Raw genomic sequence first — 19,236 nt, forward strand, 5'->3', positions numbered from 1 at the left:
TCAATTTAATAATATTCATATTATTAATAATTATGTGTTTTTTACAAAATTAATCACAAAATTATGTACAAACAATATAAATTATGATTTTCTAGATTGTTCAATCTAAATGTTATTCAAATAATAAAAATCTAACATTAAAAATTAAATATTATTTAAATATTTCAATAACTAAATATATTAAATAACAAAATATTCAAATTAATATTTTAATTCAATTAATAATATATTTTAAATAGTTGTTGAATAACTTTCAATATAATAAATAGATTACGATTTTAAATATTTAGTTAAATAACTAAATATTTTAAATAACAAAATATTTAACATAAGATTTTAAATAGTTAAAATAACAAAATTACGTATTAATAGTACTATAATTTTATGGATTATTAAATTCAACAAGAAACTAATATTTTAAAATTTAAATAATGATATTATTTCAATAAATAAATAATATTGTAAATAACTAATTTCATTTATACCAATGAATAATTCTAAAAAATAACTTAAAAATTTGTTTATTAATAAAAATTTAAAAACTGTCTTTATTTATTTTTTATTTATATATACTAGAATTAGTATTTATTGTATTTTAGTAATTATTTATTGCTTCTGTGATAAATATATTTTCAATAATTATGTATAAATCTATTTTGTTTTATTATTTAATAGAAAAGTTTCAATAATTATTGAAGTTTAACTAAGCTATTGTTATTTAGCTTTTTAAATTTAATTTATTGTGTATTTTTGTTATAAATTTTTAATAATTATTGGAGATTAAATAATTGTTCGCGGGTTGGTTCGGTTTAGTTGTAGGTTGTTTGGCAGACCAAATTGACCTGGTTAGGTTGGGGGTTGGTCATTCAGGTTAAATTTGTTTGGGTCAATTTTTGGTGTTTGGCAAACCAAAACCGACTAGAAATACTAGAAATTAGGTTGGTCAGTTTCATTAGTTTGATTTGGACAAGCAACAAGGCAGGGCAGGGACGAGGAGCCTCTCCCCATCCTTGTCTCCATGGTGATCCCCATCCCCACGGGGATCCACACTCCCTGTTATTCTTTATAATGTTAACCATTATGTTTTTGTTTTTTTATTTTACTTAAAAAATAAAAATAAGATTATTAAGATTTACAATCCTATTAGAAAAGATTAACATATGGACATATTTGTATATATATATATATATATATATATATTAGTGGGGATTGGGGTCCACGTGGGGAAAGGAGTGCTCTCCCCATCCTCGCACTACCCCCACCAATAGGGATGAAAATTTCCTCATCTTTGTCCCCGCGAGGACAAAATCATCCCCATCTCTATCCTATTTGGGGCAGATCCCCATGGGGATTGGGGAAATAGGAAAATTTTCTATCCCTAAGTTTGATAAATAACCCTATCTAAAATTAATTGCTGTTATTTTTGTATTACAAAAAATTTATTAAAAGTAATATATGAAATATAAATGATTATTAATTATTATATAAAACAATTGTACACTCTTACATGTTTCTATTGTTTATCTTTAACTTAACACAAATCCTGTGCATTGCACGGGTCCCCACTAGTTTATATATATAGTAAGACCGTATATATTATCATGCCTCTCCTTTCTCCAAACCCCTTCCTAATTTCTGTTTTTTTATTTTTATTTTTTTTTAATTCCACATAATATACATTAAACCAATAAGGAAATGACATAAACTTAAATGTTTATAACAACCATAAAGAAATAGGGATTTGCTTTTCTAATATTCAACCAAGTGACACCACTTTCCCCCATTTTCTCTTAAATTATCTCCAATTCCTAATTATCTCTAATTTAGAAGAGAGATTCTCTCCTAAACTATCTTTAATTCTTATTTATCCTCTCCCCTACTTTTTATCTATATCTACCTAAACAAAGTTTCAATTAAAAAAATTCGTAACTATTTAAATGTTATACCAAAATTATATACTAAATTTAAAATATTTATTCAAAATACAAAAAATTAATATATTTAATAATATTCATATTATTAATAATTCAATATTTTTACAAAATTCATCATGAAATTATATAGTAACAATATAAATTATAATTTCACAAATTATTCAAATTAAATGATATTCAAATAATAACAATTTAACATTAAAAAGTAAAACATTATTTAAATATTTCAATAACTAAAAATATTAAAAACATAAAAATATCTAAATAATATAACAAAATATTTAATATTACGTAATAACATTAAAATAAATAAAATTCAAATAATGAAAAATTTTATATATTTTACATATTATTTAAATATTTAAATAACAAAATATTTCACATGACAAAATTAACTAATTTAGATATTTAATAACTAAATAATATTGTAAATAACTAAATAATATTGTAAATAAATAATTTCACATATATCAATTAATAATTATAGAAAATAACTTCCAACAAAATTATGTTTATTAGTAATTTTACAATAATAGTGTATATTCATTATATTTATATATACTATAATTAATATTTATTTTATTTTCAGTAATTAATTATTTTTTTATAAATATGCTTTCAATAATTAATTATAAATGTATTTTTATTTTTGTAATTTAATAGAAAATTATCTGTGATTATTGGAGATTAAACAACTATTATTTATCTTTTGAAATTTAATTTATTGTATTTTTTGTTATAATTTTTTTGTAGTAATTATATATTTTTTATAATTTATAGATTAATACTTATTAGATATTAAACTATTATTTAAGATTATACGATTTATTGACTAATTTAGTATATTTTTTGTATTTATTATATTTTTATAACTATTGTATTTTTATTATATATCTATTATATTTTCATTATAAACTTATTTTCAATGATTGTGTACATTTGCTATAAATTTTGAATAATTATTGGAGATTAAACTATTGTTATTTATTAGAGATTAGGCTATAAATTTAGTTGAAATTAGGAGTGTTCAATGATTGGTTCAGTTTAGTGGTACGCTGTTTCGCCAACCAAATTGATCTGGTCAAGTCCGTAGCTTGTCACTAGAAACCAATTGACCATTAGCAAAAACCCACCAACTCGGGTTGTATCGATTTGGGTCTATTTTCAGTTTAATTTGTTTCTTCAAAATATTTAAACTTAAAAAAATAACTTTAGATTTCATAAATTACAATTATATTATTAAAAAATAAATTAAAAAAAAATCTATGATATAAAATATTTTAGACTAACAAATATGGGAATTTTCCTACTTTCTCGTATTAAAAATTTTAATTTAAAATATAAAATATTATATATATTTATTAAACCAAAGCCGATCTAGAATACTAGAAAACCGACCGACTCGGGTTGAGTTCGATTGGATTGTTTATTAAAAAGTTAAAATATAAAATAATTATATACTCTTATGTATTTCTATTGTTTAACTTTCGCTTAACAAAACACAGGTCCCGTCACCGTACCTCTCCTTGCTCCATTATCCCCACCCTGCACTCTTTGACTTTCTTTCCTCTCCACTAACCACCACTCCCATTAAGCCATGTCACCCAACTACCTAAAAATATTCCTATAATCTATCTCCCAAGTTATCTCGTTTAAACCAATAGAAAAGTATCATGTTGGCCCACTCCCTAATCAATTCCTAAGATGCATTCCCCCGGTCTATATCCACTCTCCCTCATTTAAGATATTCATATTAATTAATAAATAGTTAAATATGGTTAATATTTAATCCCACCCATATTCAATGAGTATTAAATAGTGTTATTATCAAAAGTTAATAAATACGGTTAGTAAATTACCAAAAATTAATAAATATTATTATTAATTAACTCATTAACAACATTTTATAGAAATTGAGAACTCTTTAACTAATTTCTATAAAATTGAGAATTATATTTAACAATTATCAAAAAGTATAAAATTTTAGTTATTGTTATTATTATAATTAATAATCAAATACAAATGGGGGAACAAAATATTATAATGTTATAAAGTTAAATTATTAGTTAATTTATATTGAAAAATGAAAGATAAATTAGTGTAATTTTGTTAGTAAACTACCAAATAAAAAATATATATCTAATAACAATTAAAAAAAATCAATAAATCTCCATGGTTACACAAATGTAATAAATTTTTTCAAAAATTTTCATAAAACTACATTTTCATAAAATAACATATTTAAAATTTGATGATATAAAGTATTTGAAAGTTTATTTAAAATGCATTAAATAATTATTGAAAATTATTAGAATATTTTGAAAATTTTAGGAAAATTGGTTACATTTGATAGATTTTGGAAAACCATTGAAAATTTATGTAATTTTCATTGCAAATTATTGAAAATTATTAAAGATAAATGATTATGGAAAATGGAAAACTATAATTTGAACAAATAATTACACAAATTAATAAGATAAATTAATATAATATTAGAAAAAGGAAATTATTGGTTAGATTGGAAAAACTAGAAACCAATTTGGGCCACTACAAATCGTTTGACCCCATAACGGTTCCCTATCCGGTCCCTATCCGGATAGGGAAACAAATTTTTGAGGCTTATGCCTCACCTATTTGGGCCACTATAGATCGTTCAACCCCATAACGGTTCCTTATTCGGTCCAATTTTAAAAACCTTGGACAGGGAGTGGGTGCCTTGGCTTGAGCTTGGCTTGGTGTGCGGCATGGCCTAGCCCAAGGCTCGATCCATGGACCAGCCCAACCCACGGCACGGTATGGGCCCGTGCGGGTCTTGAGCCATGTGCCATGCCGAACCGACCCCCCAAATTATCCCATGGGAGGTAGGCACAACTCGGGACGCCTCGTGGGTCAACATGGTACGACTCGCACTTTGTGCGGGCCACATGCGGGTCGTGTCATGCCGACCTAGTAGGACCCAATTTACACATCTACTTGAACCCACCCAATACTGGGATGGGGTAGGGAAATTCGAGGATTCTCCATCCTTGTTGAGGAGTGGGGTGCCTTGACCTTGAACTCGCTCGACATTGAGGAGTGGTTACCTTGCCCTGAACCCATGTGACACTGGGGACGGGGCAGGGATGGGGTAGAGTGTCTTGACTATGGGGCAGGGAAAGGGATGGGATGCCCTGCCCTGAACCCACCCTGTTGCCATTCCTATATAATTGTTAATTATTAGTGAAATTAATAAAAATGTTAGCTTTATAATTATTTGTATTTATTTAAAAGTAATCAAAATTTCATTTAAAAATAATAAAAAGAATAAAATTATTAAAATTACTACAAATTATTAATAAAACTAAATTTATTAAAAACATTTGTTCATATTTAATTAACAATAATTATTTTTTATAAATCAATATTAAATGAAAAATAAAATTATTAAATCTTTCAGATTTTCCCGTGCATTGCATGGGTCCCTTAGTTTATCTCTTAAATTATCTCTAAATCCTACTTTTCCTCTCACACACACTACCCCTGTGAATTGGGAACATCTCCCCCTGCATAATATTATGCAGGGGGATGAGATATTCTCCATGTGTAACTACGATGTTATGTGGGCAAACATGGGGCAGAGTTCTCGTGGGCAGGAGATCCAGACTCCTTTTCATCTACATTTATCTAATGAAAGTTTCAATTAAAAAAATGTAGAATTATTTAAATATTATAACGAAATTAAATACTAACTTAAAATTTGTATTCAAAACACAAAAATTAATTATAACAGATTTAATAATATTCATATTATTATATTATTACAAAATTAATAAGAAATTATGTAATAATAATATAAATTATAATTTTATGAGTTATTCAATTTAAATAATAAAAATACTATTTAATATAAAAATAAAACATTATTTAATTATTTCAATAACTAAATATCTTAAATAAAAAAACATTAAAAATAGCTAAATAATTATATAATAAAAGAGTTCATATTATGTAATAACATTAAAATAAATAAAAATCAAATAATGAAAATTTTAAATATTTTACATATTATTTAATTATTTAAATAACAAAATATTTAACAAGACTAAATCTATATTAATAATATACAATATAAATAAATGCAAAAATAAATACTATTGAAATAGTGGAAGTATATTAATTAACTTAGAGGTATTAAAGCTTTTTATTAGTTTTTTCTTGTATTTTCATTATAAATATATTTTTCAGCAATTGTGTATTTTTGCTATAAATTTTCAATAATTATTTGACATTAAACTATTGTTGTTTGTTAAAGAGTAGACTATTAATTCAGTTGGAGATTGATTGTTTGGCTAGCCAAACTGATCTGGTTGGGTTAAGGAGTCGGTAACTCGAAATTGACCAACCATTAGTGAAAACTAAATTTTGATTAATTAATAAATGTTCAATTTTTTAATGTTTAGCATAATTTACATTAATCATTGTAATTTAATAAAATTTCATTAAATTTTTATAACAATTATTTATTCATAAAAGATATTACTAATTGGTGTCATTTTCTAATTTGTATAAAACCAATAATTATAGTTAACTATTACCAAATAATTTAGGGAAAATGTTTAACTGATAATCCATTATTTTTTTAAATAAATAATAAATAAAAAATTAGAAAATTAACCTATGAAAATTTTCTCCAAAACTATTTAAATAATAGTCCTTTATTATTATATGACTAAATAATTATTAAAAATTATAGGAAAATTAAATTATGAAATTAATCGATCAAAAGTTGTTTCATATTTATTTAAATAACAATTCATTATTATTATTTTAATAAATAATTATAAAATAATTTAGGTAATTTATTAAATTTACCCACACCGGTTTAGACCACCTAGTTGACTTCAACCATACTTGGTTTTACATTAATTAACAACAAATGATTTACTTCTAATTAAAATAAATATAATTTATCATAATTACATTAATTTACTATAATTACATCACATTGATTAATAGTAAATAATTTAGGCTTAAAAAATAAATAATTTACATTAATTCACATTAATTTATTGTTATTGTAAATAACTAATTTACTATACATTCTTTCCAATCAACAACAATTTCAATAATTTTTGGAAATTATCATAAAGTATTATAATTTATTGTTATTTAATTGATTATTAGTTAATTAGTTATAAAAAATTATTAGAATTGTAGGGATGACAATTTTCCCTGTAAAACTAGGGTCCTAACTTGCCCAACATCAAATGGGGCAAGTTTTATCGAATTTTAAATAGGGATGGGAAAGAGATAGGGTTGGGACGAGGAAAATATTTTTGCTCTAAATCAGGGACAAGGAAGGGACAAGGTTTGCATATAATTCCCTAAACTCGATGGTAAATTAGTAAAGTATTAGCAGATTTAATATTAACTTTTAAAATATCTCTAAGTTTTTGTTATATTCTTATAACCATAGAATCTCACAATTTCATTTATAAAATACCCCAAATTTTTATAATTCAATTCCTAAAATACCCCAAAATTCTTATAATTATATTTATAAAATATCCATAAATTAAATTATTTTTACGTTATTACGTAAGAGTGGAGAAAGTTTGGGATTCCCCATCCCCGATAGAGAATAGGTGCATTACTTCAAACCCACTCCACCATCAAAGACCGGTGAGAATGGAGTGGAATGTCTTGACCATAGGGGCAAGTGACACGGAGGAGTGCCCATCTCGTGCACCGCACGGACCCCGCTGGTATATAATATGACACATCTAATATATAACATTACATTATTTAAATACGTAAAATGACAGGTCCCGGAATCAGGCTTCAAATAAAACAGGGCCCGGCCCATGATCACCCTACCGGACTAAAGTTACAAAACTAACCGTACGATTTTTCAAATGAGTCCTCGCCTCATGGGGTACTGCTTTACTACGGCGTATAATTGATGGTATTTATTCTGCGGCGTAAATTGTAGAAATCCGGATTTGGTTCTCAGAGCGCTTCTCACACAAACTTACAGAAATGTCAGCCGTAGATTGGGAACATCTCTCGCACTCACGTTGCCATTCATGCGAGATGTTCTCAATTAACGGATGCAACGTGCCATGTGGTTGGAATGAGGAGTGCTGTATCAGAATCAAATCCGAATTCAAATTGAAGTTTGTGGTCTTGTAGAGGATCCGGGTAATTCTACACTCTCCCTCCATGCAGAGGAAGGATTTTACGCTTGGCGGGAAAATTCCTGGGGGAAAACCGTTCTTGATCGGAGCCCTCTGATTCCTCATCGATTCAGCCCAACGACATGTATAACCTTACAACCCCCTTGTTCATCATCATCATCATCATCATAATATTCTTCTTCTTCTTCTTCTTTTTCTTCTTAAATGGATTGAATTTTAGGATTCACTTATTTACGTTTTGCCAAGAAACCTTCATGCGCAATCGTATAAACTAAAAAAACACAGAGGTATCGATATAATGCTCTCTCCTCCCTCTCTGCCCCCCAACACGGAATCACTTTAATCAATGTTTGTCTTCCAGAATGCTTCCAATATTTGAATAAACACCACATGTATGCATGGAAACTCAACAACATGTAGATAACTTTACTCAATTCTGAACTTCTGTTTCATAAGGAATTTTGTGATTCTTTTCTTTTTTTTTGTTTTATTCTTGTTCTGGTATTGCAATTTCTATATTGCAGACAATTGGCATCATGAGTGCACGAATGCTTATATGTGTGCATATACATGTAATGATTCATTTTGTTCAAAAGTATTGATATGAACCACGCGAATTGGTCAAGGATCACCACATTAATTGGATAATGAAATTTGCTATTCTAAAGGGATTCCTTGATTCTCTAGGATAAATCATTGGGAAAACGCTTTCAGGTGGATGCGCATCCGTTGCTCTAAAGTTAGGATTGCATCCCTTAAAATTCTTTCACCATCTAATTCATTGTATCTGAACCGTAAAGGGGACTAGTTACTATTATCATTTCCTGGGAAAAAATTTTGGATTCGTCATCCCAGGATCCAGGTCTCATTGTTCATAGAAGTTCACGTTACTGTCCAAATCCATATTTTATTGCTGTTTACAATAGTTTGGGATTCCATACTAATTATTTGTTTAATGCCACTAGTTCCTTGTTAGATCGAATAAATTTGAGAACCTTTCTTTCTGGTTCACAGTAGCTCTTAAAATCCTTCATATTTTGTGCATTCTAATTCCTAAGAGTGGAATTAAGAAAATGTTTTTTCCCATCAATTTTACAAAGCTATTGTCTTCAAATTGGCATAATTGGTGCACTTTCTTTTGTAGCATTTTTTTTTTAAATTCTTTTGTTTGTTCATGCCTTCTCTACGCACCATCATCACTCAGTATTTCTAGCAGAAGTTAATGCTTTTGGCTTATTAAACAAAATAAGTAAGTTCTGCTTTCAACACACACAATCCAGAGAAGATCACATATGATGGTAGCATTGACATGGATTTGGAGCTCACGCTGTTTTGGTTCTACCCTTTGATGGTTTCAGCGGGGTTATGAAACTTCAATAGTTTTTGACCAGTGTGGTATTTAAAAGCTTAGAGAGGCAGCAAGATGATGCGGACACATCCATTGGGACAATTCGCAGGGCAGTACATCCCCAATTTGTGTGGTTCATCCCATCCAAGTGGAAGTGTCTTACTTCAACAGACAGCAGAAAACCTAGTTGATCTTTCAAATGATTGGCATAAGGACCCGGGAATCAATCACATGCGTAAATTTATGCAAGAGAAAATGTAAGTTATGTAGATTACAACTTTGCATTAGGCCATACACTTCTTATAAGACATCTTTTCCATGCTAATTTTTTATGCCTTAATATATTTTGATATGGATGTTAATCCTCGTATGCTCTTCCCTTTGAGATCCAAAAAAGATGAAATGAGAGTTTTAGCTGTGCATCATGTATCACTTCAATTTTATTTCACCATTTAATGTTTTTACAGTGCTAAATATTTCTTGGCGCTACCACAAGCCTATGATTGGGGTAAAAGAGTAGACTACGCTGTGAAATCCATTGAATGCAGACTTTTTAAGGAGGCTATTTCAAAGGTTGTTGTTCTTCAAAAATACATTATTTTTTGTTGCATGAATGTTTTTATTTATTTGTTTTATGATAAGTAACAAGCTCCATTGCGTATTAAGTATAAAGGAGAAAGTAGAGGAAAATACTACACCTATCCCCTTAGGTTGTGTTTGGTTTGAAAGAAAAGGTAGGAAATGCTAGAATTTTCCAAGACAAGCAGAGATCCTTTTCAGAAATGAAGGAGTGCATCTTAACTAGGGCTATTCATTGGCTGAAATCCCTATATTCTTTCAATTCCTTCTCCTTTATTGACATTTGGAGGAGTTGGACTGTAATACCCGATACTTTGGTTAAGAAAAACAGACTTATTCTATTTGATTAATGAAATTAACTTTCAATTATCAAAAAAAAAAAAAAGAAAGGAAGAGAAAGATAGGGAAACCTATACAAACCCTACTAGATAGGTTTCCCTACCTTTTCTTTCAAACCAAACACAGCCTTGGGTTAAAGGGTGCTAGGGTGCAAAGTTCAATGGAAGACAATAGCAGTACAGTAGCAAGTAAAAGTTGATCCAAGACAAGAGGACCCCAATGAAGTGCTTACTATTCACACCCCTCTAGTTAGACTATCTAACAATTGTCAATCAAATTTGATACCCACTTGAATATGTAATTCAGCCTAGTTGCCAAAAATTTAGCTTATCTTATGAGGTGTGTAAAGATGCATGGGTCTTCGTCTTGGTAGAGCACCTACCTTATGGAATCACCTCCATGATTTCTGCTCTAACACTATTTCCTTTTTTTATGATGTTCAACTGATCAAGTTGATTTTCAATCCAAACAACCAATAAAATTCAAAATTGGGCTCAGTATTTGGATTTTGGATCAAACTGGTATTAATTCCTTTTGGCTCTTTTTTAATTGAGAAATTTCTGATCGTTGACATACTTTGTTCCCATCAACTACAATTTCATACCTATGTTGAACTCATGTACTTCCATTTGTGTTTAGGAGGATTATATGAACCAGGATACTCTGGCTCATAGAATGCATGTTTTAATGAAAACTGCACTAGCTGATGCTAAACATAGTCACCAAGTAGTCCAGGGCCCTAGTTCATCAAACATCAGTATGATCACACCAAGTTCTGTTATCCCAAAGAGTAGTTGCACTTCAAACTCAACAGAGCCTCTTGTAGATAACCCCTTGAACAAAAGCAGTGGCTCCGGCACTTCAGTAACAGACAACAATGATCATTCTGCTGGTGTCTTTCCTGGTACATCATTGAGTATCTCTAGAGTTATGGTTCAAATGCTTCATGGTTGGTTTGGTTGTTATTTTACATTCCTATCTCATGCTGCACGTGTACTTTTTCAGGACCCTTATCTTATGGATGTAGTGAGCGATTAGCAGATATGAATTTTCTCTGCAAGCAAGATAATATTCTCTCACCAATAAATAAATTGCAAGATGCTAGCCAGATGGTTCTTACTCCACAAAGGAACCTCCTAAAAATTTCATCCACGAATAGGAGGTCTGGCATATTGCAGAGGCTGCCTTCCTATTATGGTTTTCCAAATGAATCTCCTAGTGTTTGGCAAACATTTACTGAAAGAAGTATGGAATATATTGTTGGAGCCAGAGCAGCATCCAAGACCTCTCTAAATTTCTATGGCTATGGTAATCTTTCAAAATCTCTACAACATCTTGACCATGCAAGAGTTTCAGCAATTACAGGGGCAACTGGATGCACCATATTTACATTTCAGTCAACCGTTTGAGGTCCAACCACTTTGTGATCCTGAACTGCAAGTACAGAGGATAGGTTCAGATGGTGACAAAGATTTCCAACCAGAGGTCCTAGAACAGAATCCACATTCTGATTCTCAAACCAGATACCAGCATTCCATGTCACAAGAACCTAGCACGATGGAGACAAATGCCCGATATGAATCTCATCAACGAATAACAGGACAAGATCCGTCTCAGCAGCCTCAGTTTTCTTCAGAAGAACCTGTTGGGAGACCAGATATTGCTTCAGAAATGTTTGTACTCCCCCATAGTTCAGATGTAGCACTTGGATCTGGGTATACAGCTGTTGGACTTCAATGCCTTATGAAACATATGCTTCTCTTGTCCTACATCCAATATATGACTAACTCTATGCATGATGATAATGAGAAAGTTCTCTTTAAGAAACTTTTGATGCATCTAGACAAGTGCACAGACAGCTTTTGTGCATGTATCATGCTACGTGAGCTGTTGAATCATTTCCATAGTTGTCATGATGATGCCTGCCTCATTTGTCGGCCTACTAGGTCATCTACTTCACTTCCACTTAATCCTGGTTTGGATAAATCGAAGAATGTTCTCCAAAAGACATATGATGATGGAAATGCTAGCCAGTCAACTAGTGGCACTTTTGAAGATATACAGCGTCCTTCTAAACTCCTCAAAAGAGAGCACCCCTTCTCCCCACTCTTCGGCCAGAATGTAACATCTCAAGCATTGGCTTCTTTTACAGATCAGCATCATTCTCAAAGTTTTCAGCAAATGCATCAATTGCATGGTATGCCTGTATCTGTTACTGAGGCTATGGAGGTAAAGATTGGCATGCACATGAATTTGATTGTGGACCATGTAAATACTAGTGGAACTGAAAATGGTTATCTAGATGACCATAAAAAATTGAATCTTGTTGGTGATCTTGTAATTTCTAAAGAATCTTTTACTAGCAGTATGCAAGAGGACATTAAGACCATGGCCAAGCAGGAAGCTGAACATGAACTTACTGTTCCAGTAGCTGATAATGTGGAAGGAACAAAGTTGGGTAAGACAGAGATAGAAGGTGTATCTTTGATGGAAATGTTCACTCTGAACCAAATTAAGGAGCATATATTGAGTCTAAGGCAATGGGTTGGTCAGGTTAGTCCATATATCTTTTGATCGCTTGATATATCTTTTTTTTTTTGTTTACTTACCAATAAGAAATGTGGAAAATTCTCCCAATGGATATGTTCTCCCTATAGGTCAGGGCATGCCGTACACAGTTTTATTGTGATTCTGCCAGATTTGTTCTTTTTATCGAATTTGGTATAACACAAAGGGTGCAATATATATATGGAAGGTTCAAAGTATTGATGCACACTGATACGCCAGATGGGGTGTTTCAACTCCACACCCTCCCTTTTTTGTTAATTTTGTTTTCAAAACCTGTTCAGAGGGTTTTTTTTTTTTTTTTTTTTTTTTTATGAATAAGAAGAGCTTTTATTAATCTTTAAGATAAAACTTTACAAGCATCCCTTAGATAGGCACAAGATGCTACCTCTCTATAAACAACAAAGAAAAGTTAACCAATGCATCTCCACACTTTCCTTTCTTGAAGAACTTTTGACAATTGCTTCCCAATTCCTCCAAACGTCGTCAAAGGAGAATTGGGAGAACAACTCCAAAGTCCTTATCCAATATATTACCTTAACCATTACACAATCCCTAACAGCTTCTTTGCTTCTCTCTCTTTTTTTTTTTTTTTTGAGAATATTCTAGCATTCCTTTCTTCCCATATAGTTCACACCAAGGCTGCTCTAACACATCTCCATGTTATTCTTCCCCTTTTTTGGGCCACATAAGGATGGAAGGGAGGAAAAGCATATTTACCTCCAATGGTGAGGTCCACTTGCAACCAAACAAAGAGAAAAACCAAGCCCAAATCTTTGCAACAAAAGGACAAGAGATCAGTAAGTGATAGCAACTCTCATTATTGGATTTATACAAGATACACCAGTTAGGAGAGAGAGAGGAATTAGGGCTTCTCTTTTGTAGCATATCCATAGTACTAATCTTCCCATGCACTACTTCCTAACAAAAGGCTCTTATTTTGGGTGGAATGGGTCTAAACCAGAATTCTTTACAAGGAAAGGAAGGACTTGAAGAAATGCACTAAAATCTTGAACAAAGAGGCACAAGAGAACAAACCCTTAGTTTGAGGGGCCCAAGTACGCTTATCAAATTTATTAGGGTCTAAGCTAACATTTTGAACATCACTTTTTCATTTTTTTTTTTGGCTTCCTTTTGGGGGATCCTAAAGATTGACAAATAATAAATTGGTAGATTAGCAAGAGTGCATTTAATCAAAGTAATTCTTCCTCCCAAGGACACATAATTTCTCTTCCAAGTTTCCAATTTCTTTGTACACCTCTCAACAACTGGATTCTAGAATCTCATTTCTCTAGGGTTTGTTCCTAATGGAAGGCCAAGGTAGGTTAGGGGCCAACTAGCCATGGAACTGTTATGGGCCCGCGAATAGGATCTCGTCACGGGTCGGTCCACGGGGAAAACCTCCTGTTTTCCCTTGTTCCTCCCTGCTCTTGATGAACCTATCTTGGCCCCCTAATGATGATTTGTCCAAGAGATCACCTAACTCTCCTTACTCTCTTCTTGACTGAAATTTTCGATGCCTTTATTCAATATTCTCAGCTCCTTAAATAGGAGATTACAAGAGATAAGAGTCCTACTTTTAGGAAGACTCCTTGCTAATTAGGAAGACTCCCTACTAATCTATCCTACTAAACTGATAAGATAAGACTCCCTTAATCTATCCTACTGAACTGATATGATAAGATAAGATAAGACTCCCTTAATCTATCTTACTGAACTGATAAGATAAGATAAGATAAGTCTCTCTTAATCCTAATCTAATAAGATAAGATAATCTAATCTACTAACTTAATAAGATAAGATAGGAATAACAAGATAGTCTAATCTAATATGCCGAATGGATAAGACTGTTGCTGCTGAATTGGATAGGATGAGAACACCGAATCATTGCTGCTGCTGCTCCCAATACGCATCCACATCAGGAACACTCTAAGGTATATGCAATAGAGTTTAGTTCCCCATCTTTCAAGTTGATCCCCGCTACACAACTCTTCTCAAGGTTGATTTTTAGGTTAGACACTAGCTCAAACTTCCTCACCACCTCCTTCAAGTTCTGCATGATACCTTGCTCACCCTCTTTATAGAAGATTATGATATCATATGCAAATTGTAAATGTGTCACTAAAACCATATTCCTTCCAGTCTTCCTCCCTTTTATTTCATTCTCCTTATCAGCCTTTAAGATCAATCTACTAAACACCTGAGCTACTAGGGTGAATAGAAAAGGTGAAAGAGGATTGCTTTGCCTTAAACCCTGACAAGCTGGAAAGAAGTCTTTCACAACTCTATTAGCCAGGATAGAATAGTAACATGAATTAATACAACCAGAAATCTACTTACACCATCTCTCCCCAAACCCAAAATTTTTCATTAACCCAACAAGGAAGGTCTAGTCTACCAAATTGTATGCTTTCTCCAAATCCAGTTTGCAGGCAAAATCTTTCTTCCTTGATCTCTTCATTTCCTCCACACATTCACTAGCGATAAGAATTTGATCAGTTATTTGTCTTCCCTAGATGAAGGTCCCCTGATTTTGACTAATTATGGCTGGAAGTGCCATTTCTAATCTCAAAGTGAAAACCTTAGCTAAGATCTTGTAGATGCTTGTTACTAGAATGATGGGTCTAAAGTCCTTTGGATGTCTAGCACCAACCCTCTTTGGAATAAGGGCAAGAAATGTTGCATTCACCCCTCAACTCACAATAAACCTCTCCGCAAATTCATTAAAAAACATCACAAAGATCAACTTTTACAATGTCCCAACAGTCTTGGTAGAAAGCCATAATAAAGCCATTTGGCCCTGGGGCTTTTGACCTATTCATTGAGAAAACTGCCTTCCTTATTTCCTCTTCTTCAAAGTCTCTTTCCAGCCAATGTGCTACTTCAGTCTCCACTCGGGGCCACTCAAAATCTTCCAATCGTAACCTATGATCCAAGGGACTCCTAAAAAATGATTTGAAGTGGTCCACAAAAATCTTGGCAATTTCATCTTGATTTGTTATCTCTTGCCCTTCTGCTTCCAATCTGGCCACAAAATTCTTCTTCCTCCTCCAGGGTTGCACATTGGATAAAAACTCTGGATTTGTTCAAGGATGTTTCAATTGATGATATAATTAGAAATTGGAATGCAGTGGTGAATTTTTCAACCTCAAGGGCTAATATACAGGAAGTTTGATTTCCTTCACCTAATCAAAGACTAAAGTTAAACTTTGATAGGAGTTCATTTTAGAACCCGACCCGTCAGGCACAGGTGGATTAATTAGTGATGGAGAAGTAGATTTTTGGCATTATATTCAGGGCCAATAGGAGAAGATGACTCTCTCAGGGCTGAAGTTTTAACTCTCCTCCAAGGGCTGAGATTGGCGAAACAACTGGAACTCCAACAAATTGAAGCGGAGAGAGACTCAAAACTGATGATAGGGTGGTTACAAACAGGTAGCATGGGAATTTTGGTCCATAGGTTGGCCTTGAGGGAGATTAGAAGCTTATCAAGGGAGCTGTGTGCTACTGTTAGATGGGTTAGAAGATCAGCAAATGGTTTGGCTGATACATTGGCCAAACAAGGGACATTAAGGGATGATTTGTTTTGTGTTGAATTGTAATTGAATCCATTTGGGTGGTTAGTCCCTTTTTTATGGGGACTGAACCTGTATTCTATAAAACTATCTTAACGAAAGTTATTGTTTCCTACCAAAAAAGAACCCCAATGTCTCAATTCTCCTATTTCTTAGGCTTCAATGTATTTAACTGGTTTTAGCTCTCCAACAAACTGTACTTGTTCTCTTTGATGTCGGTGGAACTTTTGCTTTAGGCTCAAATATTGGGTTCAACTTGTAACTCATGCTTTAGGCTCCAATTGAACTTTCATAGTATATCCATGGTCTACTTTATCAAGTTGCTGTTTTGCTATATCCAATTCAACTATGACATGTTCATTAGCATCTTCAACAGGCTTTATGTTAGTATCTTCTTGGTTCAAACTTTTTTTTTGAAACTGTGAAGCATGGTATTCTATTTCAATTGACTTTTTTTTTTTGGAATCTTCTTGGTTCATCTCTTTAAGAGTATAAAGATTTTCCAAATAAAAAAAAGAGATGTAGTTTTTACCTTTAAATAATTTATGATTTCCCACCCAAGTGAATAACATTCCCATTACTCTCTTAACCACCTCTTCTACTGAAACCTGCTCACCTCCAAGTATTCTAGCATTCCTACTGCGCAAAATACCGCTGCAGTGATGGCGCTCTCTTACATGGCCCTTTCTCTCAAGGCCTTCCTCCGAGTGTTTTAGCTTAATATTTTTTTATTGGTAGGCCTTACTTGCTATCCATCTATCATCTGCTTGGCTTGGGTTCTCCATGGGGCACAGTAACCATGAAACAGTTACCGAGACTTATATTTTTCTTGCACTGTTTACTATTGAACTTGCTTTATCCTATATATTGTCTGATGTTGTGAGTATTATTGAATTTCTTAAGCATGCTTTTGAAATCATGGTGACCTTAAGTCTCCATCTGTGGCTGCATCTGCAATTTATGTTTTTTTCTTACCTTTTAACAGAGTAAGACAAAGGCAAAGAAGAATCAAACAATGGTGCATTGTGTGAGTGAAAATTCATGCCGGTTGTGTGCAGTGGAGAAGCTTTCATTTGAGCTGCCACCATTGTATTGCTCATTTTGTGGCAGCTGTATAAAGCGTAATTTGATGTATTACACTGCATCAGATGGCATCATGCCATACACTTTCTGTACCTCATGCTATAGTGAATCTCGAGGCGAAAGTATCACAGTTGATGGGTACAATATTCCCAAGGCAAGTCTGCAAAAGAAGAAGAATGATGAAGTGACTGAAGAATCAGTAAGTGAACCTCCTATTCCCTTTCTCATAATTTAATGAAGATTATCCTTACCTAGGATCTGTGGTTGTGTTGTTTGCCCCAGTGGGTTCAATGCGATAAATGTGAAGGTTGGCAACATCAGATATGTGCTCTCTTTAACAGTGAAAGAAACAAGGATGAGAAAGCTGAATACGTTTGCCCATATTGTTTTATTCAAGAGATGGAAAGTGGAGTCCGCAAACCATTAGCAGACCATGCTATTCTTGGTGCAAAAGATTTGCCAAGAACCATGCTTAGCGATTACATAGAGGAAAGACTCTTCAAGCGTCTTAAGCAAGAGAGAGAAGAGAGAGCAAAGGTCTTGGGTAAGAATTTTGATGAGGTAATACTTCCATGCTACTGAAGCTGTCAGTCACTTTAATGTATTTCCTAAAAGTTTTTAGTGCGTTGATGGGAAAAGCAAGATAACTAATTTTTCAATGGTATTAGTTAAAAGTTGGAAATACAAAATGCTATCAAAAAGTGATAGGTAAATTTGCAGATAAGGAGGCAGGTTAGAATAACCAAACCTGCAATAAAATGCTGATGTCGGCTACTTGTGGGTGTATATCATTGGGAAAACAATTAAGCCACAGTTTGTAAAATTAAAAATTAGAAATCAAAAAGCTATCAGAAAGTGATGGATAAATTTGCAGGTAAGCAGGCAGGATAAAATGTTTAAACCTGCAATGAAATGTTGATTTTGGCTATATATATGTGGCCATATACCAAACAAAACAATGAGGCCACAAGTTTGTAAACCTTAACTGATTTAGATAATCATTAATGAGGCAAGTCATTCACAATGGACAGCAACTAATTGGAATTTCTTACGATGTTGTGCAAAAGTTTAACTATATCATCAATGTTTTCCCTTTATGGTTCTGCATATATATCTATAGGATTTAGCACACTCCTCACTGTGGTTAAGCAGCTTTGGACATTTAAATAGACTGGAAGTGGATTTGATAGGGGAGGTATGAATTGGGTATGGATCTTGTCATTCATGCAATTTCCTTCAATGACCTAGATCCTGATTGAGTCCAAATTAGATATTGGTTAGCATGTGGGCCCTATATACTGATCCAAGTAGTGAACATGGGCCTGGCTAGAGGTGCGTTTTCTTTCTTTGGAAAAAAGCTAATGTTGCCTGAGCCTTTCCAATATATCCCTGAAGTGCACTAAATGCTGCTCCTAATCTCTACCTTAGACGAGTATGTCATAAAAAAACATGTACTTGTGCAAATTGGGCATGAAGATCTCGTTCATAAGGGACTAAAATGTGAATGGTGCATTGGTCAAGCCAAATGTCATGGCCAAGCACTCATAGTGACCATTATGAGTCCTGAGAGCAGTCTTGTGCACGTCTTCAGGGTGTAACCTGATCTGATGCTAACCTACTCTTGAGGTTCAACTTAA

General features: G+C 32.5%; 2 protein-coding genes across 2 annotated transcripts in view; both read left to right on the forward strand.

Moving 5' to 3' along the window:
* Positions 1 to 8,113: 8,113 nt before the first annotated feature.
* LOC148854695 (p300/CBP acetyltransferase-related protein-like protein) lies at positions 8,114 to 11,716 on the forward strand (the record flags this gene model as incomplete). Its single annotated transcript, XM_088984852.1, has 5 exons — positions 8,114 to 8,234; positions 9,469 to 9,715; positions 9,926 to 10,031; positions 11,016 to 11,280; positions 11,382 to 11,716. Coding segments are annotated over exons 2-5 (888 nt in total), but the record flags the coding sequence as incomplete, so codon positions are not given.
* Position 11,717: 1 nt separating this feature from the next.
* LOC148854696 (histone acetyltransferase HAC1-like) overlaps positions 11,718 to 19,236 on the forward strand; it is a 32,823-nt gene continuing 25,304 nt past the window's right edge. Inside the window, exons 1-3 of the mRNA XM_088984854.1 lie at positions 11,718 to 12,929; positions 17,502 to 17,798; positions 17,882 to 18,160. Coding sequence (XP_088840980.1) covers positions 11,718 to 12,929; positions 17,502 to 17,798; positions 17,882 to 18,160 — 1,788 coding nt within the window. The remainder of the gene's footprint in view (positions 12,930 to 17,501; positions 17,799 to 17,881; positions 18,161 to 19,236) is intronic.

The sequence above is a fragment of the Nelumbo lutea genome, chromosome 4 (assembly GCF_056320005.1).
Source record: "Nelumbo lutea isolate HS-2025 chromosome 4, American lotus-T2T, whole genome shotgun sequence".
NCBI classification, from domain to species: domain Eukaryota; kingdom Viridiplantae; phylum Streptophyta; class Magnoliopsida; order Proteales; family Nelumbonaceae; genus Nelumbo; species Nelumbo lutea.